This window comes from Pungitius pungitius, chromosome 3 (assembly GCF_949316345.1).
Source record: "Pungitius pungitius chromosome 3, fPunPun2.1, whole genome shotgun sequence".
Lineage (NCBI taxonomy): Eukaryota > Metazoa > Chordata > Actinopteri > Perciformes > Gasterosteidae > Pungitius > Pungitius pungitius.
This window is the reverse complement of record NC_084902.1, coordinates 393,746-414,302: the sequence shown is the minus strand read 5'-3', so window position 1 is coordinate 414,302 and position 20,557 is coordinate 393,746. Positions and strand designations below refer to the sequence as shown.

General features: G+C 47.0%; 3 protein-coding genes across 4 annotated transcripts; all 3 read right to left on the bottom strand.

The window, feature by feature from the left end:
• Nucleotides 1-1,074: 1,074 nt before the first annotated feature.
• LOC119209168 (olfactory receptor 4E2-like) lies at nucleotides 1,075-10,928 on the bottom strand. Its single transcript, XM_062561619.1, has 3 exons — nucleotides 8,108-10,928; nucleotides 6,744-8,055; nucleotides 1,075-1,179 (listed from the first exon to the last, which is right to left on the bottom strand). The coding sequence occupies exons 2-3, from the start codon at nucleotides 7,644-7,646 to the stop codon at nucleotides 1,075-1,077; spliced, it is 1,008 nt and encodes a 335-aa protein (XP_062417603.1). The 5' UTR covers nucleotides 7,647-8,055; nucleotides 8,108-10,928.
• A 516-nt stretch (nucleotides 10,929-11,444) lies between these two features.
• Nucleotides 11,445-14,440, bottom strand: spcs2 (signal peptidase complex subunit 2). The gene is made up of 5 exons (XM_062560938.1): nucleotides 14,291-14,440; nucleotides 13,210-13,293; nucleotides 12,964-13,123; nucleotides 12,220-12,355; nucleotides 11,445-12,142 (listed from the first exon to the last, which is right to left on the bottom strand). The coding sequence occupies exons 1-5, from the start codon at nucleotides 14,330-14,332 to the stop codon at nucleotides 11,956-11,958; spliced, it is 609 nt and encodes a 202-aa protein (XP_062416922.1). The 5' UTR covers nucleotides 14,333-14,440; the 3' UTR covers nucleotides 11,445-11,955.
• Nucleotides 14,441-14,584: 144 nt separating this feature from the next.
• Nucleotides 14,585-20,531, bottom strand: rnf169 (ring finger protein 169). 2 transcript variants are annotated; one of them, XR_009955899.1, is made up of 7 exons: nucleotides 19,931-20,531; nucleotides 18,831-18,901; nucleotides 18,696-18,755; nucleotides 17,971-18,071; nucleotides 17,809-17,899; nucleotides 16,219-17,490; nucleotides 14,585-16,175 (listed from the first exon to the last, which is right to left on the bottom strand). XR_009955899.1 is itself a non-coding variant. In XM_062560925.1 (6 exons), exons 1-6 carry the CDS (start codon nucleotides 20,193-20,195, stop codon nucleotides 16,426-16,428), a joined length of 1,653 nt encoding a protein of 550 aa, XP_062416909.1. In that variant the 5' UTR covers nucleotides 20,196-20,531; the 3' UTR covers nucleotides 14,585-16,425. The 2 variants fall into 2 exon arrangements, 1 of the variants encoding a protein (XP_062416909.1); XM_062560925.1 differs by having other exon boundaries at nucleotides 14,585-17,490.
• Nucleotides 20,532-20,557: the final 26 nt, after the last annotated feature.

Sequence of the window (20,557 nt, the reverse complement as noted above, 5' to 3'; positions counted from 1 at the left end):
GCCGCGTCGGGGTGCAAGTTTGACATATGTGATATAGAGGGTAAAAAAAAAAAGATCCAAGCACAGAACATTGGACCAACATTAGTGGTTAACATACACAAACTAGGATTAATCTGATGACGTGATCTGAGTGTGATTCCCATAAAACCAATCAAATGTTCTAGTCTCTGCAACATTACATTACATGTCATTTAGCTGACGCTTTTATCCAAAGCGACGTACAATAAGTGCATTTCCACATAGAGATACAAACTGAGAAGAACAAGTAACAAGAAAGTACATTTTTCATCAAATAAGCAGTTTCAAAACATGATATAGAAAAGTGCCATTATAAGTACAATTTAAGTGCTACCATTTGTTAGTGCTACGGTTTGCTACAGAATACAAAGGATCTTAGAGAGGAAGGGAATATTAGAGATAAGTCTGTAGTTAGCCAACACCTCTTGAGCAAGAGTAGGTTTCTTAAGAAGAGGTTTAATTACAACTACCATGAATAACTGGGGTACATGTCCCGTCAACAAAGACAGATTGCTAAACACGTGCTAACTAAAGGAGAGATTTCAAAGGAATTCTGAAACCAGAGCTCACAACTTTTCAAAAAACCTTGGAGTGACATTTTTGTTTGACATACGGTTAACATGGGGGGCGTTGGGGTGGCGCGGACGATATGGTCGACAGAGGGTGGCGCGGACGTTACGGTTTACGGGGGCGGACGCTCCCCTGGAGCCGACGGGGCGGTTGAACCTATGCAACCTATTTTTTTTTTTGTGTGACAAAATGTGTTGAGGGAAGGTTTGACTAAAGACTGAAATGAGTGACTGAGAGCCCTGTGAACGTGTCTTTAGTCTTGCTAACTGCTTTACTGCTGTTATTAACAAGCTAACACTAGCTTGTCAAGCTGGATAAAGAGTAACAAGCAGCAGCAGCAGCAGAAGAGCTACTGGAGGGACGTTACGTTCCTCACTTCAAAACAGAACAACGTGGAGCTCTCGTGCTATTTCAAGTTGATTAAGCATATTTTGCCATTAAGTGTGACATTTTTGTGTAACCATATCCATTTTCGAATCAGCAGATTCAGGCAGCAGTCACTATGCAGATCTGCACCAACTTTGCGCCAGACTTGTCTGTAGCTTTCTGACTGTTGCGGGTGCGGCGTGGATACCGGCCAGCTACGCAGACCTGAGCGCCACAACAAAATTGCGTGGGTGTGGCGTAGACCCAAAGAGCCAAAACTAACAGGCTTTTTTAAACCTGATAATACCCACTGTAATGATATGTAAAATATAACTCCAAACCATTAGGGGGTGGCACCTGTGGTTGGTGCATAAATAGAGCATCTAGGAACAGGTTACAGGAAGACAGAATTACTACAAAAATGCTACTACATGTGGGAAGTGTGGAGCACGGTGAAATGGAAATAAAAGTACTTGTACAACACTTGAGTTGTGGCTTGAGTCAGTAACATCACATGGTATCAGGTGTGGGGTCCACCAGAAGTTATGGAAAATTTGAAGCCGCCTGAACCTCTGAAGGGGACTGGAAATGTGGATTGTGAATGGAGGACGCTTAAACAACAATTTAAGCTTTAGCTGCAGGCCCTCGGATGGGATACCAAGCCAGAGGCGCTGGACCTCAAGCTGTGGAAGTATTCAACACGTTTGTGTTTGCTAACGAGGATGAAAGTGAACGCTTCAACAAAGTTGTGGAAAAGTTTGATGAACACTGTTCGGAAAAGAAGAACGAGACGTTTGAACAGTGAATTGTGTATTTCGATCACACATCCACAGAGTTTTGATGCCTTTGTAACAGACTTGAGAATAAAAGTTAGAATGTGTAACTTTGGAGAACTTAGAGAGTCAATGATTCTTGATCAAATTGTTTTTGGGAGTAATGACCAAAAAGTGAGAGAGAGAAACTGATCTTACTTTGGCTGGAGCTATGAAGATTTGCCAAGCCAGTGAATTATCCCAGAGTTAAGCGCCGCAAGCAGTTTAACCGCCACACCTTAAGAGGAAAAACGCCAACCACGTCCTGCTAAGTCGCATTGCGACTAAACGGACAAAGATAATTAAGTACTTCTTCACCAGCTAACGTCACTGTTTCCAAACCCAGGCCCACGTTTTTAAACTATTGATAAACGTATTTGTGATTTACCGGTGTTAAAGTAAGCGTTAGCTCACTACCTTTCGAGCCACATACTGTTATGAAAGTTAAAATGTTCCTAACCAGTCTGTAAAAGGATGCTAACGCTGGTCAATTAGCCGGGCTGACCTTTCACAATAAGATAACCCATCTCAACATCTCCAAATGGAGCAATAAAAGCTCTTTCATCATCGCCCCAGTTGCCCGACCGTCGTCTACTTTCTTGCATTAAAGTAACTTTCCTGCAGTAATTACCAGAGGTGTGGACTCGAGTCATGTGACTTGGACTCGAGTCAGACTCGAGTCATGAATTTGATGACTTGAGACTCGACTCGACAAAACGTACAAAGACTTGCAACTCGACTTGGACTTGAACACCGATGACTCGTGACTTGACTTGGACTCGAGCCTTTTGACTCAAGAAGACTTGCTACTTCCCATGAAAACTGGGGGAATACATTTTCACACCACTGCGCCGCTCTGTTTATCTGCATCTGTCAAAAAAATGTGCGCCACCTGTATGCAGAGAGCGCGCTGCCTGAACGACATCCAATCACTGCAGTCCATTTGACCGTATCAACGAGACAGCTCGTTCATGGTTACAAAAATCGGGATTTTTTAACCCGGATTCAGACTCCGATGGAAATCCTCGTCAACATTATGTCAACGTCCGTTTTAAAGTAGTGTAATGAGCTGAGTTAAAGTTATTAGTTAATCAGTTATGCAGATGTTGCATGTGTTCACGTTATGCTGTTACCAGCTGTAGTTACGCGAGACAACCCGAGTTTTGGGGGGCCGTGTATGCGGAAGTGTTCGTTCGGCGTGGTGACGGCCAACAGTGACCGAAGTTGAGTTGTTTTATATAAATAAATGCAGCGGAGTTGCAAGCCAGTCATCGCCTCCTTATTTACGCTGCAGCATTGGGGTGAGCGTTACAGTACTATAACACAGTCACAGTCGATCCACCGTTACCCTTCCCTTCGTAGTCTAGGTCTGTGAGGCAGCGCACCATCACCCAGGGTTCCCCGTCCCCACTATAATAAAAGGACTCGAAATGACTCGAAACAAAAATGGTACGACTTGTGACTCGACTTGAGACTTGTTGGCTGTGACTTGTGACTCGACTTGGGACTTGCTTCGTCTTTGACTCGACTTGACTCGGGACTCGAGGGCAATGACTTGAGACTTGCTTGTGACTTGCCTAACAGTGACTTGTTCCCACCTCTGGTAATTACACTTGTAAATCTTTATATCTATTCATGGGATTTGACATGTTGATTCATTGAAATGGATGAATTAACATTACTTTTTAAAATCAATCGTAGGAAAGAACTAGCGTCAAATTTTGAGTGTTCGGGTCATGGTCATAGCTTTCACTGGCTGTGATGTTATATGCAATGAGCTACTCTTTTTGTCTTTGTCTTAAGCAGGGGCTAATGAAATTGCTGAGAGGTTAGTAACTGGAAAACCACTAGCCACAGTGGCTGGTGAGCAGAAATGTTAATGTCAAGCCCGGGTTAATAATACGCTGACTACCCACACAGTGCAAACCTGCTCCCATTATGATGCCGCCCATTTTATAATGGAAACATTTTGAAAGTTATCCCTTGGATAGTAATCAGGTTACCTCTCAGGGAACTCGAGCTGCGTAAAAACGCTGTGGGAACGCCTCTGCGTGACCGCCTCTGCGTGACCGCGTCATGAAGCACGTGTGAAATCTAACCAATGGCGAGCTGGTACGTCATAGGTGGGCGACGCCAGGACCCGGGCGCTAAAGGCATTCATCTCTGTGCCTTCATCTAGTGCGTGTGAAGTTTGACTAGTAGTAATGGCTGAGCGGTATGTACAGTGTGCCCGCCCTTGCACCCGTTTCATTATATGCGTCGTCTGCTGGGGCGTGGAGCACGCTCAGCTAGCCCTCGAGGGGGCATTGGAGGCTGACGTCGAGGCGCTTCATTCCCCCGCTGCAGCCCAAGAACCGCTGGTGGTCCTCACCCGAGCCGCTGACAGATTCCACATCAGCTGGCCGACAATGAGGTGTGGGTGTCCTGGCGGAAACCAGTGTCCACTCGCGTGTACGACCTACGTACGGCTTTGTACTCGTCTCTAGCTGAGGCTAGGCCCTGGCGGGCCATGTATCCGCGGCCGTGTCGCTAAGGACACCGGTGCTGTCCACCAAGCCTTTGAGGACTACCTCGGCTCTGGTGGGCAAGGCTTACTCGGCGGCTGAGACTCAACGCCAGGAAAACGTGCTGTCCCCAGTGCAGAGGACCACCTTCCTGGGCGTTATTTGGGATTCGACCACGACGCGGGCACATCCGTCTCCCGCTCGAGTAGTTTCGACCCTCCCTGCAGTCAAGCAGGCCAAGCTAGGCCAGCCACCCACTGCAAAACAGTTTCTGAGACTGCTAGGTCTTCTGGCAGCGGCATCCTACGTGATCCTTTGCTGCCTACACTTGAGACCGTTGCAGTGGTGGCTCAGGGCCAAGGGGTTCTCCCCGAGGGGAAACCAGCGCCGTCTGGTCGAGGTCACTCTGTGTTGCCTGCAAGCTCTGGCCCAGGGGGCAGACACCCTGTCGAGACAGGGGCCAAGGGCCAGGGACTGGAGACTCCATCCCGTTGTGGTGGAACACCTTTGGTGACACCTCGGCCGTGCCGAGGTGGACCTTTTACTTCTATTTGTCCTCTGTGGTTCTCCCTGGTTGCTCTGCTCCCAGGGGCTCTGGAGAGGGTCCGTCAGGACGGTGGCCTACTGCTAGTAGCCCCGCTCTGGCCGGTCCGAGTATGGTTCGCGGACCGTTTGTCGCTCCTCGCAGGTCCTCCGTTGGAGACCCCCATCAGGTTGGACCTGCTGTCTCAGGCGTCAGGGTCCATCGTTCACCCTCGCCTATGGAAACCATGGGCGTGGCCCTCGAGGTGACCCGCCTCTTAGGATCCGGTCACTCGACCGAGGTCGTGGCGACCATCCTCTACTTCAGAGCCCCCGCTACAAGGCGTATGCCGGTAGATGGAGGCTTTTTGCCACTTGGTGTGGGGAACGACAGCTGGACCCAGTTAACTGCCCAGTCGGTTCAGTACTGGAGTTCCTGCAGGAACGTTTCGCCACAAGTTTATCCCCGTCCACTATGAAGGTATATGTGGCGGCCCTGTCGGCAACCCATGCCCCACTAGATGGGCGTTCTCTGGGGAGACATCCACTGGTATCCCGCTTCCTTCGTGGCACCCTGAGGCCAGCAGCCACCACTAGAGTTCCGTCCTGTGACCTGGCCATCGTACTTGAGGGTCTCTCCCGCTCCCTTCGAGCCCACGGCAGAGGTCGCATTGAAGTATGTGGCTCTTAAGACCCTCTTCCTGTTTGCTATTTCTTCCCTCAAAAGAGTTGGAGATATGCAAGCCCTCTCGGTAGCCCCATCGTGCTTGGAATTTGCACCCGGTATGGTGAAGGTGTTCTTACTACCTTCCCCCGGCTATATTCCTAAGGTCCCATCCACTACGGTCGGGCCTATTGTGCTGCAGGCATTCTGTCCTCCCCCGTTCCTGACGTCGGACCAGGCGAAGCTCAACCTCCTCTGCCCAGTCAGAGCCCTAGACCTCTATGTCCGCAGGACCGCCCTGTGTAGGCTCTCTGAACAGTTGTTTGTGTGCTTCGGGCCTCCCAATACTGGGGGCCCGGTGTCTAAGCAGAGGATAAGCAAGTGGGTGGTTGAGGCCATCACACATGCTTATGAATCGGCCGGCCAGCCCGCACCTTTGGCTGTCCGGGCCCATTCTACCAGGGGTATGGCGGCTTCTAAAGCCCTTTTGTCAGGAAAAGTATCGCTGAATGACGTTTGCATGGCGGCAGGCTGGTCCTCTCCCCACACGTGAGATTTTATCGTCTAGACCTTAACTCTACGCCTGGAGCACAGGTGCTCTCGTCTGAGGGTGCGCATTAACTTCACATCACGGTCACTTGCTCGGATGGTGGAGTGGGTATTGGCGTTCCCACAGCATTTTACGCAGCTCGAGTTCCCTCAGAGGGAACGTCTCCGGTTACGAATGTGCCCGTGGCACTTGATTCGGCCTTTCAGAGATGAATGGTTTTGCCTTTCGAGCGTCCTGGTCCCGGCGTCGCCCGCCTATGACGTACCAGCTCGCCATGGTTAGTGTCTGTATTCAATTGAGTGATTATTTTTTAAATGTATTTCTTTGTCAAAAAACAGTCACGGATTATAATATTTATTTCCTCCACTGTAAATGCATAAAAGTGTCAACATTCCCCACTGTTTCTAAAATGAGCAAATCTAAGAGCCAAGTTTATTTTAGCTTTTATAGAAACGCCTCTTTTCTTTTTTCTTTTTTGTGACAAACTAGCCACACTAACCGAGTGTACTGCAATGCATTGTGGACTTACTCCACCTTGTCAGTAGATTTTTTTTGTGCTTCTGTCGATCAAACGCAGAGATTTTAGTTGCAAAAGACAGAATAAATTGACACTAACTTGATAAATGTGTCTTACCGATACACAAAAATTTCAGTTCGAGACATTTAAATTGGTTTAGTAAAACTTTATGTCAACCTGTGGGATCTCTGCAACAATTCAATCTTTTATGACAAAGGACATGTTTACATGTATTTCGTATCTGTGACATTTGCAATCCAAACATGATGGGATTCAAAAGAGGCTGTATGATGAGAAAATACAGAGAGAGGACGATACGCAGCCCTCCCGGTACACTGCTCATATCAAACCTACTCTGAATGATTTCAAAGCAGCAGCCAAAGGAGAAGTTGAGCAGAGAAGCGAGGTGAGGTGAGCAGGTACTGACGGCTTTCTGTCTGGTCTGTTTAGAACCAGAGAAACAAACCTTCAGGATCCTCATGTAGGAGAAAAGGATTGGAACCAGGGGGACTAAAATAGCGAGAACCACACCAAAAAGTCCGTAAATGTTGTTCACTTGAGTGTCAGAACACGCCAACTTAACAACAAGGTAGTTACTGCAAATCAGACTGTTAATGATGTTTCCACAAAAATTCAAACGGATGCTTAAGGATAGATTTATGATGCATCTCACAAAGGAATAAAGCCATATGACGAAAATATAGATACACACCTTGTTAAATGTCATACGTGTGTTATATTGTAGAGGACAACAGATGGCAAGATATCTGTCATAAGACATGACGGCCAAGTTAGAAAACTCTATATTTGCATAAGTGTACAAACAGAAAATCTGCAGGAAACAAAGTGGAGCAGAAACAGTGTGAATGTCTGAGAGGATCTGAACCAGGAGGAATGGAAACAGCCCTGTACTACCAAACAGCTCATTTACAAACAGGCTGCAGAGGAAAAGGTACATGGGTTCATGTAAGCTTCTGTTCATGCAGATAACCACAATGACACCAATGTTGATGATGACTATGACAATGTATAACATTAAAGTTAACAGGAAATATAAGTACTTCAAACTGCCAACCCCCACATGAGCTCCAAGAATAAAGTAAGATGAAGTTGAATTCAACATTCTTTTTAAAGGACGAAAAAATATGGGATGACATCCTCATGACTCATTGTCCATCAACTGCAGACTGCTGCTGTCCCTCTGTATCTTTTTACAAGTAAGGAGCCTAACTATCCGGATGGACCTATTTTGTCAGGTCCCACACGAGCCAATCAGATCACGTCAAATCCCATCAGTATCATTATCCTGTTGTTGTTGTCACCTACGCCCTGTCATCAGCCTGATCTCACGTGTTCCTAGCCTTCACGTTGTCCTTCCCGGCCTCATAAAGTCCTCCCACTTACATCGTCCTCCCTGACCTCAAGATGTCCTCACCCTTACATTTTCGTCGTCCTCGCCCCCAGCACCTCCTCATCTTTACATTGCCTTCCCTTCCTCACAACGTCCTCGTCTTCACCTCATCCTCCCTGACCTTAACATCCTCGCCCCCACGACATCCTCGTCTTTACATCGTCCTCCCTGACCTTAACCCCATCCCTCAACCCCAAGACCTCCATGACCTCACGTGACCTGTCGCTTCACCCTCTCATCGTCCTTCCTGTACTCATAATGTCCTTGTGGCCGAAGGGTCATACCCTCCACCCTACCCCGTCCTCGTCCCCTATGTCCTATCGTTGTGGAATAAGTGAAGTCATCGTTCCCTACTTCCTTCCATTTGTCGCTGATAGTGTCAACACAGCTTGACAATATTCGGTTTAGGACCACACCCAAAGCACAGATTTCATTATCGAGACCGATAAAAGTCAGATTTGAGCATCTGTAGTTTCACACCTGTAACTGTGGTTCCACCCAAACAGAAAAGGTTGAAGGTCGGGACCAAAGAGAAGACCTGGACCGTATGACGTAAAGTCTTATTGTGTTCAGAAGATCAATGGATTCAAAGTGCTTGTTTCAATATTGGTCATTATTCACATCCATTCACACGCTGACGACAGGAGCTACCACACATTTGCCCACCAGGACTCCTAAGTGACTATTCTCCCACAAGGAGGTAGCCATTGGGTGTCAAGACTCTTGAACAAGCAATTCAATATGTTTCATTTTATTTTATTAGTGATACCCCTCCTGTTCTGGGACCAGATGCTCTGCATCAAGCAGTCTACTCTCGAGGAACAACGGTACAAAAGGGTACTGATTACAGACAGGGGCAGTCACACTCGTCAAATAAAACGATCGGATCCAAGAGACAGATTTAGACCTAGAAATTGTAAAAGTCAGTTGATCAAGCTTGATGGGAGAGGGGCAGTATTCATATCACCATATAGATTCTGACAGAATCCCAGTATATATCAAGTACTGCCCACCTGAACCGCTGTTCACCAATCGTAGATCACTGCTTGCTGGACAACTCGCTCACAACTGGCTGGCAAGTTGTTAACGTGCTGATCACAGCTGTATCAACAAGCTGTTTGATCTGGGACAGGAACAAGGTTTTACAGGTTTTGTCTGATATCTTGTGACACAATTGTGGATCCCTGCACTTTTAAGAGTCTGAATGTTACAACACATATCCAACTTTTCCAGAGTTGTTATCCAATGTGTGTTTTGTCTCAGAGCGGCCTGAGGTCATTATTGCTCTCCGTACAACCAGTGAGGTCTGCTCGGGCTGATTGGTCTCACCGCTCGGACTAATTTGCTTCAGAGGGAATTAGTGGAGACTGTGGCTAATGTGAAGAAGCCTCTGGGACAAACGTGTTGACAGGCTGAAGTGACCTTTGACCCGAGGGACTTTATTAATAATCAAGTGATGCAATTGCCCTCAACACCTGGGTGAGGGTTGCATTAGATGAAATGACTCAATGACCAAAGGTTTTCATATTAGCTCATGAATTGTGTTCTCCAGAATGTTAAGAAATAAGAAAATCCTTTATTAGTCCCAGAACAGAGAAATTAAATGAATTACAGCATCAAAGGTTAAAGTGCTTCAAAGAGTCCTCTAGGCCGAAGATTGATGATCGATTATGTAATCGTATCTAATTAGAAGTTGCATGTTTTGGACACTCTGATCATTATCTGGTGGTGCGTTATAAACCCAAGCGTGTAGTGCAGGTGAACTGGGAATGACTGGAGGAGGCCAAAAGATGTTCAACTCAAACCTTCGCCAGAGCTTCTCTCCTGGTCCTGTGGGGTAGAGGGCAATGAACCAGAGGGGTGCATGCCCAAAACTTCCATTGCTGAATCTGCAGCGGTGAGTTGCGGCCTCAAAGTCTTATGGCACATAACAAAGTCTTCTAACAAAGTTCTTACCTTGGTAACCTCTGCCCGTCCCACCACCTGTCCCCTCGACCCCATTCCATCCCACATCCTACAGTCTATCGCCCCAGATCTTCTTCCATTCCTCACCTGTCTCATTAACAATGCTCTGTTATCTAGCTGTTTCCCCAACTCTCTGAAGGAGGCGTTAACCCACTCCTGAAGAAACCCACCCTCAACCCTTCTGAAGAAAACAACTACAGACCGGTATCCCTTCTTCCCTTTCTGTCCAAAATGATTGAACGTGCATCTTTAACCAACTCTCCTCCTATCTCCACCGTAACAACCTTCGTGACCCCCACCAGTCAGGCTTCAAGGCCATTCCACAGAAACTGCTCTCCTCGCTGTCTCAGAGCAACTCCACGCTGCTAGAGCCGCCTCTCTCTCCTCCGTCCTCATCCTTCTGGACCTTTCTGCAGCATTCAACACAGTAAACCACCAGATCCTTATCTCTGCCCTTCAGGAACTTGGGTCACAGGTTCCGCGCTCTCTCTTCTCTCATCGTCCCTTGATGGTCGCACCTACCGGGTAACTTGGAGAGGATCTGTGTAGGAACCTTGTCCTCTTACTACTGGAGTTCCTCAGGGCTCCGTCCTGGGTCCCCTTCTCTTCTCAATCTACACCAACTCTCTTGGCTCCGTCATTCACTCGCATGGTTTTTCCGATCACAGCTATGCCGACGACACCCAACTAATTCTCTCCTTCCCCGACTCGGACACTCAGGTGGCGGCACGGATCTCTGCATGTCTGACTGACATCTCTCAGTGGATGTCCGCTCACCACCTGAAGATCAACCCGCACAAGACTGAACTACTTCTCTTCCCCAGAAAAGACTCTGTCATCACAGAGCTCCTTCCACCATTTAGGTGAAGTACTGAGTGGTAACTGATTTTTGATCATTGATTGACTCTATTGACGAACTATGTCCCCCTAAAAGCTCCATCCTATCACCCGGTCAGTGTGTATGTGTCCCCATTATGTCCCATGAGACACAGCAACTGTTTCCATCACACTGGTCTGATCCCTCCTGGCCCCGCCCCCTCACTAACCCCGCCCCCTGCACACTAACCCCGCCCCACACCGCCGTGAGTATTCTTAAATAATGCAGGTGGATTATTAGTTCACTTCATTAAATCTAGTAACATTAAATGTAAATATGTTGAGAAGTACTTGAGTACTGCAGCAGACTTCCTGAAAAATACTTCAATAACTTTGATCAATACTCTTTAATACTATCAAACGCATCACAACCAGGCAAGCATATATAGTTTTGCACAGTACTCTTTATGGTCTTATGTTGATATACTTTGTTGGTAATTTTAGCTCATTAACCAATGATGAATTTTAAATTCTATAAAGTCAAATGAGCAGCATCTTTATACAAATATAATAAATGGTTTAGGTGAATTAACTGATGCTTTTATATCTATTTATCGTCAAATCTCTTACTATTGTACTTATATACTGCGTATTAGTGAACAGATGGAGTCTGTCGTTGAATAGCACAGCAGCGCCACCTGCTGGAGGAATTAAATAAACAAACAAACATTTCTGTAACAATCTCCATGTTTAATTCTTCAAACTTCCATCCATCTTCAAACCGCGTATCCTGCACAAAGGGTCGGGGGGGGGGGGGGGTCTATCACCCAAACTTAAAAAAGGAAACACATTCAGAGTAAAGTTACCACTTTCGGTTTTAAGGCTTCACTCACTCACACAGATCATAAAGATGCTAAAGAAAAGCTTCAGACATTAATAACATTCTGGATCTTTACCAATCAGAGGCTGCGCCCACCAGTGATGTCATGTTGTGTTAAATGGGGGATTTTAGATGGCGGATGGTGGATCTGAGGTGGTGTGATGTCCAGAAACCGAAGACAACATCAGACACCAGGATCTTTTAGGGAATTTTTCATTTTGAAGTCTGCTTGTTGCAGCTGACATTGAGTCTTTGACTGTCTGAGTGTCTTTGAACGCATCATGAGCTTTAAGATGACATCATGTGAGGGAGGAGAAATGCTTTATTATACACTGGTGTATTGACGTACTGATACACTGGTTACTTGGTCTTCTTGTCGGAGGCCAGCGTGTCGTGGAGTTTAGAGACACATTTCTCAAACTGGTCCATGGACAAAGTCCCGTTCTCGTCGAAGAACGAAGACACCGACTTGGTGAACTCGGCCTCGCGACAGTTCCTCCACTTCCCGTCAGAGAAGGAAACTCTTAGCGAGTATTGGTCATCAAACCTGAAACAAAGTACATGTAAGTACACCCAATGTACGTCTGTGGGTCATCAGAGTGCATTCTGGGTAACTGTCCTCACCTCTTCAGGGACGAGGACAGCTGCCACACGTGGTCTGGATCCAGTCCTGAAGGGTCCCTCTGCAGAGACACCAGGAAGATGTTCTTCTCCTTGTAGGAGGTGTAAAGCGTCAGGATGCCCATCATGATGAAGTAGGTGATGGAGGAGCTAAGGAAGGACACCACGACAACTCCAACCTTCATATATAAAGGGACTCCCAACACCACCCAATAAATGTAGGGATGGCTATCGTTGGACTCGGTGCCTGAACCGATTTATAGAAAGCACTGGGACGCGCTTTGTGTCCTCTGGTGTCTGCCTGTGTGCATCGGGCAGAAGTTCCGTGCACAGCAAAATAACTTTATTTCTGGAGGGGAAACACTGACCTCAATGACTATAAATGGAAGGGAGATGCTAGCTAGCTACTTTAGCTACGTTAGCTGCTGCGAGGACGGAGTAAATAAAGTTGTTCAATAGAGTCAGACACCGAAAGGAATGAACAAGATGAGCGCAGCGTTTGGGTAGATATCGGTCCTATAGGAACCAACATGGCACCAGTTCTCTGTAGCCAACCCTAGTCATATGTAGGGCCACCAGCTCCACCTGATATATGCAAGGAAGTCAACACCACCGGTCACTCACACCACCCAGTCATATGTGGGATCATCACCCGGAATCAGAACCTCAGAAGTGAAACCTTTGGACCTGTTCACCTGGGCTGAGAGGGGGGGGTGGGGGGGTGTCATGGGGCCTCAGAAGGATATGAGATGACGCAGCATGCCAGAACCGGTCTGGACTCAGGGAAGGGGTGCAGGAAGTCCCAGATCAGAGCCAACATGGCAAAGAGACAGGAGACTGTGCAGATGACCAGACGACCATCCACCAGTCCAAAGGTCTCCACGTAGCCATACTTTTCTAGCAGCACCTGGAGGGGGTCGTCATCATCGTCATCATCATCATCGGTTACTGACCACTGATGATAGCAGACAACCCTTCAGAATAAAAGCTCACCTTCTTCGCTGCATCATCTAGAGAGTTCTTCACAGCAGCTCCGTCCCATTTATCAATCTTCACTGGTTTCTCATCAATGCGCCACTGAAACGCATTTCCAACAGGATTCATCATTATCAGCAATATTAGTCATCTGCAGGACTACTTCCTGTTTCAGACATTTTAGCTTTTTTCAACTATTCAGTCACATAACACTTTTTTCCCTGAGGTTGATTCTTCTCACCATCATTGACGTATTGTATTATTTAGGCATTTATATGTATAGAACATGTACCAAATAGGTTTGGATCAATACAAATAGACCGGCTAAGTACACATAAAATATATGGTAACAAATAAGCAAAAGAGTAAGCATCTTAACATGTTTTATTGTTAACTTAATGTATCAAACCAACCAAATAGAAATTACCAAGGAAAAATTCTGATGAGAAACTAACTCACAATAAAGCTGGAATGTGCTCTATGTACCTTTATATCTAAACTGAGTTCTACATGGATGACGTCACTGTTTTTAACGTGCGCCGACAGAAATAAAAACACGTTACTTTAAGAAGTAACAAAATGGAGTCTGGTCTCTTGTCTGCAGCAACTGGAAACGAGCACAACGTCAATCAACGGATTCCGCTTATTTTATCACGAATACAGCCTGCTAGCGTTAGGTTAGGCTGCTAGCGTTAGCTTAGGCTGCTAGCGTTAGCTTAGGCTACTAGCGTTAGCTTTGGCTGCTAGCGTTAGCTTAGGCTGCTAGCGTTAGCTTAGACTACTAGCGTTAGCTTAGGCTGCTAGCGTTAGCTTAGGCTACTAGCGTTAGCTTTGGCTGCTAGCGTTAGCTTAGGCTGCTAGCGTTAGCTTAGACTACTAGCGTTAGCTTAGGCTGCTAGCGTTAGCTTAGGCTGCTAGCGTTAGCTTAGGCTACTAGCGTTGGCTCCGCTGGATAACGGCAGCACCGACGAGATGAAGCTGGCCGGCTCACAGAGGCTGAATTCCCGCTCTTATAGCCTGAGTACCGTGGGGGGGGGGGGGCATTTCTTCACATCCGGCCCAAAACTATCACACTTGTTTAGTGTGTTTTTAAACTCACTTTCTCCAGAATTCCATTCTTTCCGTTCCTCGCAGCAGACATCTTCTCTTCCGCTAAGAGCGCGGCACCTGTGATCTGGACGCATTTGATTGGCTCACGTGAAAAGACCACGTGGTATGGCACGTTATCGCGCCCGCGTGCCCGAGCCACTCACATTGCGCGTCATAGTGCGCGCGTTCTATTCCTTTCCCACCGCGCAATTAAAAAAACAAAACAAATGAAGGGCAATAAAACACCAGAAATGTAGAAATAATATATTAGTCACTCACTTTAAACATTTAACATTTTACTACTTGTAGTTTTTATTCAATGGTTACTGTGTAAATATTAATACATCAGTGCTGGATTTGCATCATTTGACAATATATTATTTTGAAACAGCCCAACATGATCTTCAGAAACATTAGGAGAGGAATCTCTATGGTTTTATACTATTATAATACAGCTATATATAATATATGAGATACAATAACTATGTATACAACTTATATAACTATTTAGTCTAAGTGTATATTTAGTTCAGGACTGAAACAGATCATTTATTGATTGATCATTTGTTTATTGTTTCATAAATCACTGAAGAACAGAAAAGTAACCTGAGGATGTTTTCAACACTTTGTGTCTTCAGAAATGACTCATATTCTGTATTGATTGGCAGAATAAGTGATGTTGGTAGGTTGTGTTCTCAGAGATTATCCTCATTATACGGATGATACTTTGGCAGCACAATGGTCATCAGTCGGTGTCTCATCACACGTCTCGATGTGTGAGTGTGATGCCTCCGAGCAGCTGAATATGAACTATTCACACGCTCTCTGATTGTTTGGCACTCAGCAAACGCTCACAGTACAAAATGTGCATATCAGTGTTGGAGAGAGTTTAAAAAAAGAAAGCCCTTCAGAATCTCTAAAGAGAAAAGCTTGAAACTCTGTCAATAACAATAATAATCATCTCATACATGAAGACAAGTCCACTCCTCCTGACTGAAGTGTCCCAACAGGATGATTTAACACAAGTTGATTGAGCTGTAAACTGCAGGAATGTGAAAGAAATGATTTACAGCAAAGCAGCATTCACATTAAAGTACAAGTACATGAAGTACAGCTTGCAGTACTGAATACATGAAGTAAAACCATCAGACTGTAGTAGAGATACATCACCCCGTTGCTTATCTGCTCTCTCAACAGCAACAATATACGATTGTAAAAGTTGAAATGCATCAATTACGAGACTTTTAATAGACTTTTAAAAGCGTTGGCAGCAGATGTCGTTATGGATTCGTCTCCTGCTGATTATCGCAGTGAATTTTCAGTTTAAAAAGTCCTTAAGATTCACGTCTTAACTTAAAGGATCAACGTTTAACGGTCATTAAATGATGTGTATTACTTTGTATTATTACATTATTACATGATATAGCATGTAAAATGTCTCAGATATTGTAATAACATGAATGTAGAGCTAAAGAAAGTCCACAGCTGCTCATGTAAACTCGCTGTTAAACCTTGTTGTTGTTGTTGTTGTTGTTGTACCATTGTTTATAAAGTTGCACTCACAGATTTGGGACTTTAATCTCAGAGCTTTAGAATATTTGCATTCATGTTTCAGTCTTCACTCTTTAGACATAAAACATTGTCTCTTCCTTAAAGCTTCTCTTTGCAGTTTCCCCCCAAACACAAACACACTGATCTTCTCTCCAACCCAAACGTGGTGGGACGGCTCTGAGACTACATTACCCACAAGTCTCTGCGGTCCAGAATCCACAGCTTCACAGCGATGAACTTCCCACAAACTTTGAGACTGGAAGAACTGGACCAGTGACATGGTGGGAGGAGATACTGGGCTCCTAAAGGCACAGACCTCCGAGAACCCCAGAAGCCCCAGAGACCTTCAAGAACCAGACCACGAGTAAACCCAGAAGCCCCAGAGACCTTCAAGAACCAGACCACGAGTAACCCCAGAAGCCCCTCCAGGTTCTAAAGCAACAATTCTCTTTTAATACCAGTCGATAGATTTTGGACGTGATGAGAGTTCAGATTTCTGCATTTTAGAGTTTTAGAGTTTTGGTGAAACATTCAAACCTTTTGTCACTTTGCATACATGAAGCTCTTTGTTCATGTCCACACACAACTCGCCCGCTAGTGCTTCTTGTTGATTCGTCGGGACCTCCTCAGGCCGCGCCTCAGTCGGAGGTTCTGGTTGGACATCCAGGATCGCAGGAAGTACCGCTCAGGGCTCCTCCGGCGGTCGTCCGCCTGGTTCTCCCGGTCAAACTGTCTCTGCAGCCTCAAGGCGACGGCCCGGTCCTGGCGCTCCTGCTGGATCTGACGGACGTAGCGCTCGTCGAAGGCCTCCTGGGTCAGCGAGCGGCTCTTCTTCGGCTCCGCGTCCCGCTCCGAGTCCAAGTGTTTGGTCTTCTGCTCCCGCTTGGTGCCCCTCCTCGACAACGCCTGGTTGTGAAGGCTGCTGTCGGACTCCTTCCTGGGACTCGGAGAGGCCTTCGGCACCAATTTACAGGACTGGAAATTGGAGTTCTTGGTATACGGTGAAAAGGACTGTTTTTGGCTGAAAAGCAACCCACCGCCGGCGGGTTCAGGGGCGCCGACTGCGGGCCGGAGGTCGGAGCTCCCTCTGAGCCCGGCCTCGCTGCTGTAGCGGATGGCGGGGACCCGGATCTTCACGGCGTGCTTTTGGAAGGAGCCTGCGTCTGCGGCCAGCGGCTCAAACAGCAGCCTCCTCTTGTTGGCGGCGCGCAGCCCGTCCCGCCCCCCCTCGTTGACGGGGCTGGTCAGCGTCGCCCTGGAGTTGGTCTTGAGGCTCTGGCGGTCCAGCTCGATCTGCCTCCACTTCTGCAACACCGCGGGGCTGGCCTCGTAGCTGGTGGCCTTCTGCAGGCCGCGGGTCAGGTTCCTGGGCGTGGACTTCACCACGGCGGGCTCCAGCAGGCGGCCGTCCGGCAGGCGCTTGGGCGGCGTGCACGGCGAGCACACGATGGGCTTGAAGTGGTTGAGCTCCTCGGAGATGCTGTCGTTGCTCTCGGGGCTGATGGAGCGCTCGGGGTGCGGGGGGGCCGTGGCGGCCGCAGTGGAGGAGACGACGGCTCGCCAGGCCAGCCGGCGGTCAGCGGTGATCGGAGCCGAGACGGAGCGGCTGTTCTCCGAGGAGAGGAGGATCCCAGCTGCGTAGCTGTGACTGACGCCCACCTGGAGGAGCGAAGACGACACAGAACAATCGCTATCAGCTGATCAATAAACCTCCATATGGAACATTATGAGCACATGACTCCACGTTATTCCCTCAGTAAACATGAGTTCATGGTCTCAGTTTCAAGTCTTCTTCAGTGCAGCATGATGTTCATTTAGTGAATGATGGTCCATTTAGAGTCCAACAGACCATGAAGCAGGGGACGCTTTAGGGCGGGGCTACACAATGATTGACAGGTCTGTACGTTCCCCTCGCTCCGTATATGGTCCCTTCCTGTGGAGTCCACACACGGGTCATATGTCACCAGGGGAACTCACTCTGTCCATGATGGCGGGCTGGGTGACGACCTTCGTCTTCCATCTTCGGTCCTCCACTGGTTCACTGCAGCTCTGACTCCTCTGAGCACCACTGAAGAAGAAAAAGAAAACGTCAGCCATTTGTCACATTGGGACGTCACCACGGCGACCGGCTGACCTCACCTTGAGACGGCCACTGAGTTTTTGGTTTTCCTGATGAAGGCGGAGATGTTTCTGATCCTCCTGCTGAAAGGTTCCTCGTTCTCCGAGTCCGACAGAACTCCCTGAGGAACCAGAAGCTTTCCTCACAAACAGTGTGGACACACTTTCTCCTTCAAGGCATCTTCTTTATTTTTAATTATTTATACAGGATCACATATGGAATTATGTGTTAAACAAAGCAAAACGTGTTTTCCATGTTGGACCTTCTGCTTTGACCCTTTTCCTTCCTTCAACCAGCTCCAGCAGAGTCAAGAGTTCATTAGCGGCCTTCTTAATGTGTGAGAGCATCAGCTGTGTTCTACACAGTGAATTCATCTATTCCACTACAGTCCAACTCTAAAACAGGAAGGTCAGTCCCTCCAGAACATTTCAAGAACTTTCAATATTTCTCAAGTGGGGTCGAGGAAACCAAACGTTCTCATGAGGACCCCCCAGGACAGAAGGACCAAGAGAAGGAGAAATGCAGTAGTTCAGCCTCAAGAAGCTCAGATTGACAGCACCTCGGTTTAGAGCTGGTAGAAGGAAGGCCGAGAGGCTCAAAGCAGAAGGTCCTACATTTTAACACAAACTTTTGACTTGTGTTAAAATGACTTGTGTGTGTGTGTGTGTCTGGTCCTGTGTATGTACACAGGACCAGACACACACACACACACACACACACATTATCCCATTGACACAGGTCTTACTGGTACATCTTTGTCTCTACAGGTCCTCCTCTTCGCCTCCTCTCTTTCCTCGGTCCCCGGCTGAAACACAAACCTCTGTGGGTCAGTGAACGCACCATGCTGCTGCCTTCAGGGACCGCTGGAATTCGCACTCACCTTGTGTTTGCCAGTTGGTGGTGAGGAAGAATCACAACATTTAGTGACGATGGCCGGAGACACGAAACACTCTGCACAGAATAAAGTCCCATGATGCATTAGGATTGTTTATTGTTATTATTATTTATTTACATGTTATTTTACTGAGGACCAGAGGAGACAGAAGCTATGAATCAATGTCTGTATGGAGAAGTCAAATATTATAAACACTACATTCTCAGATGAAAAAAGAGAACTTTATTCATCATGAAGTAAAATATTGTTTTACTCAAGATAAAAGACAAAAAGAATAGATATGAACGTATATGAACATATACACAGAAATACAGTTAATAATACTGACGCATTTGTGAAAAAACATCAATATGCATTAAATCAAAAATGAAAGTAAAGAATTCAACTAAAAACTCAACTTTTTAAACACAAAAGATTAAATAAGTATATAGAAATATATAATATATAAGTGTACAAGAAGTATTACTGACACATATTTGGTGCATTAACTTAACTAGTATGGTCAGCTTCTTCTACAAAATACTAGTATACCGTATTTATATAATGTCGTACTTATCTGACTTAGTCCACTACAGTACTACATAGTAGTGAACTAGTCTGGACTAGTCCACTATAGTGCTTGTTATTAGAGGACTAGTGTGTACTACATAGTAGTGAACTAGTCCTGACTAGTCCACTTATAGTAGTACTTATGAAAGGACTAGTGGTACTACATAGTAGTGAACTAGTCCTGACTAGTCCACTTATAGTAGTACTTATGAAAGGACTAGTGGTACTACATAGTGGTGAACTAGTCCACTATAGTAGTTATTAAGGACTAGTGTATAGATCAAACTTAAAGCTTGAAAGAAGCCGCTCAGAAGACCTGAGATCAGTTCTTACTGCTGTTCTTGGTCACGTGTGTCCGGCCCAGCTGACTGGAGGTCAGTTTGTCAACACCGTAAAACATGTTCATGACGTCATCAATGAGTTTTTACTGAGTGACGTCCACTAACGTCCTCAGGCCTCCTGCCGCACCAAACTTATCATAAAGTTACACTCCACTCGTTGGTTGGTAAAACAAACGGCCCGGTAACCACACTGACCTTCCCGGGGGTGGCGGTCCCTCTTGCCCGCCGCGCAGCTCCCTCTCCCGGGCTCGCTCCTCCGGAGCCGCTCTCCGCTGCCGGGGCGTCTCTGGGTCCGGCGGAGTCGACAGGCCGTGGGGGCGGGGGGCGGGCAGCCGCTAGGCCGCCTCCCCGCACACTGCTCCGGCTCCCTCTCCGGCGGACTGGAAGTGGACCCGCACCCAGCTACGGTTCCGTACTTGGCCGGTCTACCGCGCCGTTCGGCGGACCCCGCGGTCGCCATCTTCCCTGGTGAGTCTTCTCTCTCTGGTCCGCTCTCAAAACAAGCCCCGCCCCGCTGCGCAGAGTGAACGCGCGTGCAGCCCACCTACCGCGGCGCGAGCCTCCCTCTGACGTCCGGCTCCGGCACGACTTCAAAATAAAATGCGTTTACTTTCACGTTGTTTTGTTTATTTAACATTACCTACGACTACATGACCAAGCGAGAAAGGTGCTCGGAGGCGGCAGGTTACACGGATTGGATGAGGAGAGTCGTTGGATTTGGAAGAGAAGGAACAGCCAAAGAAAGTCTCTTCAGGTCACCTGAGTTAAACTCCTTTTAGAGGGCAATGGGGCGCGGCCCCACCTTGAGAAGAAGAAAGATTA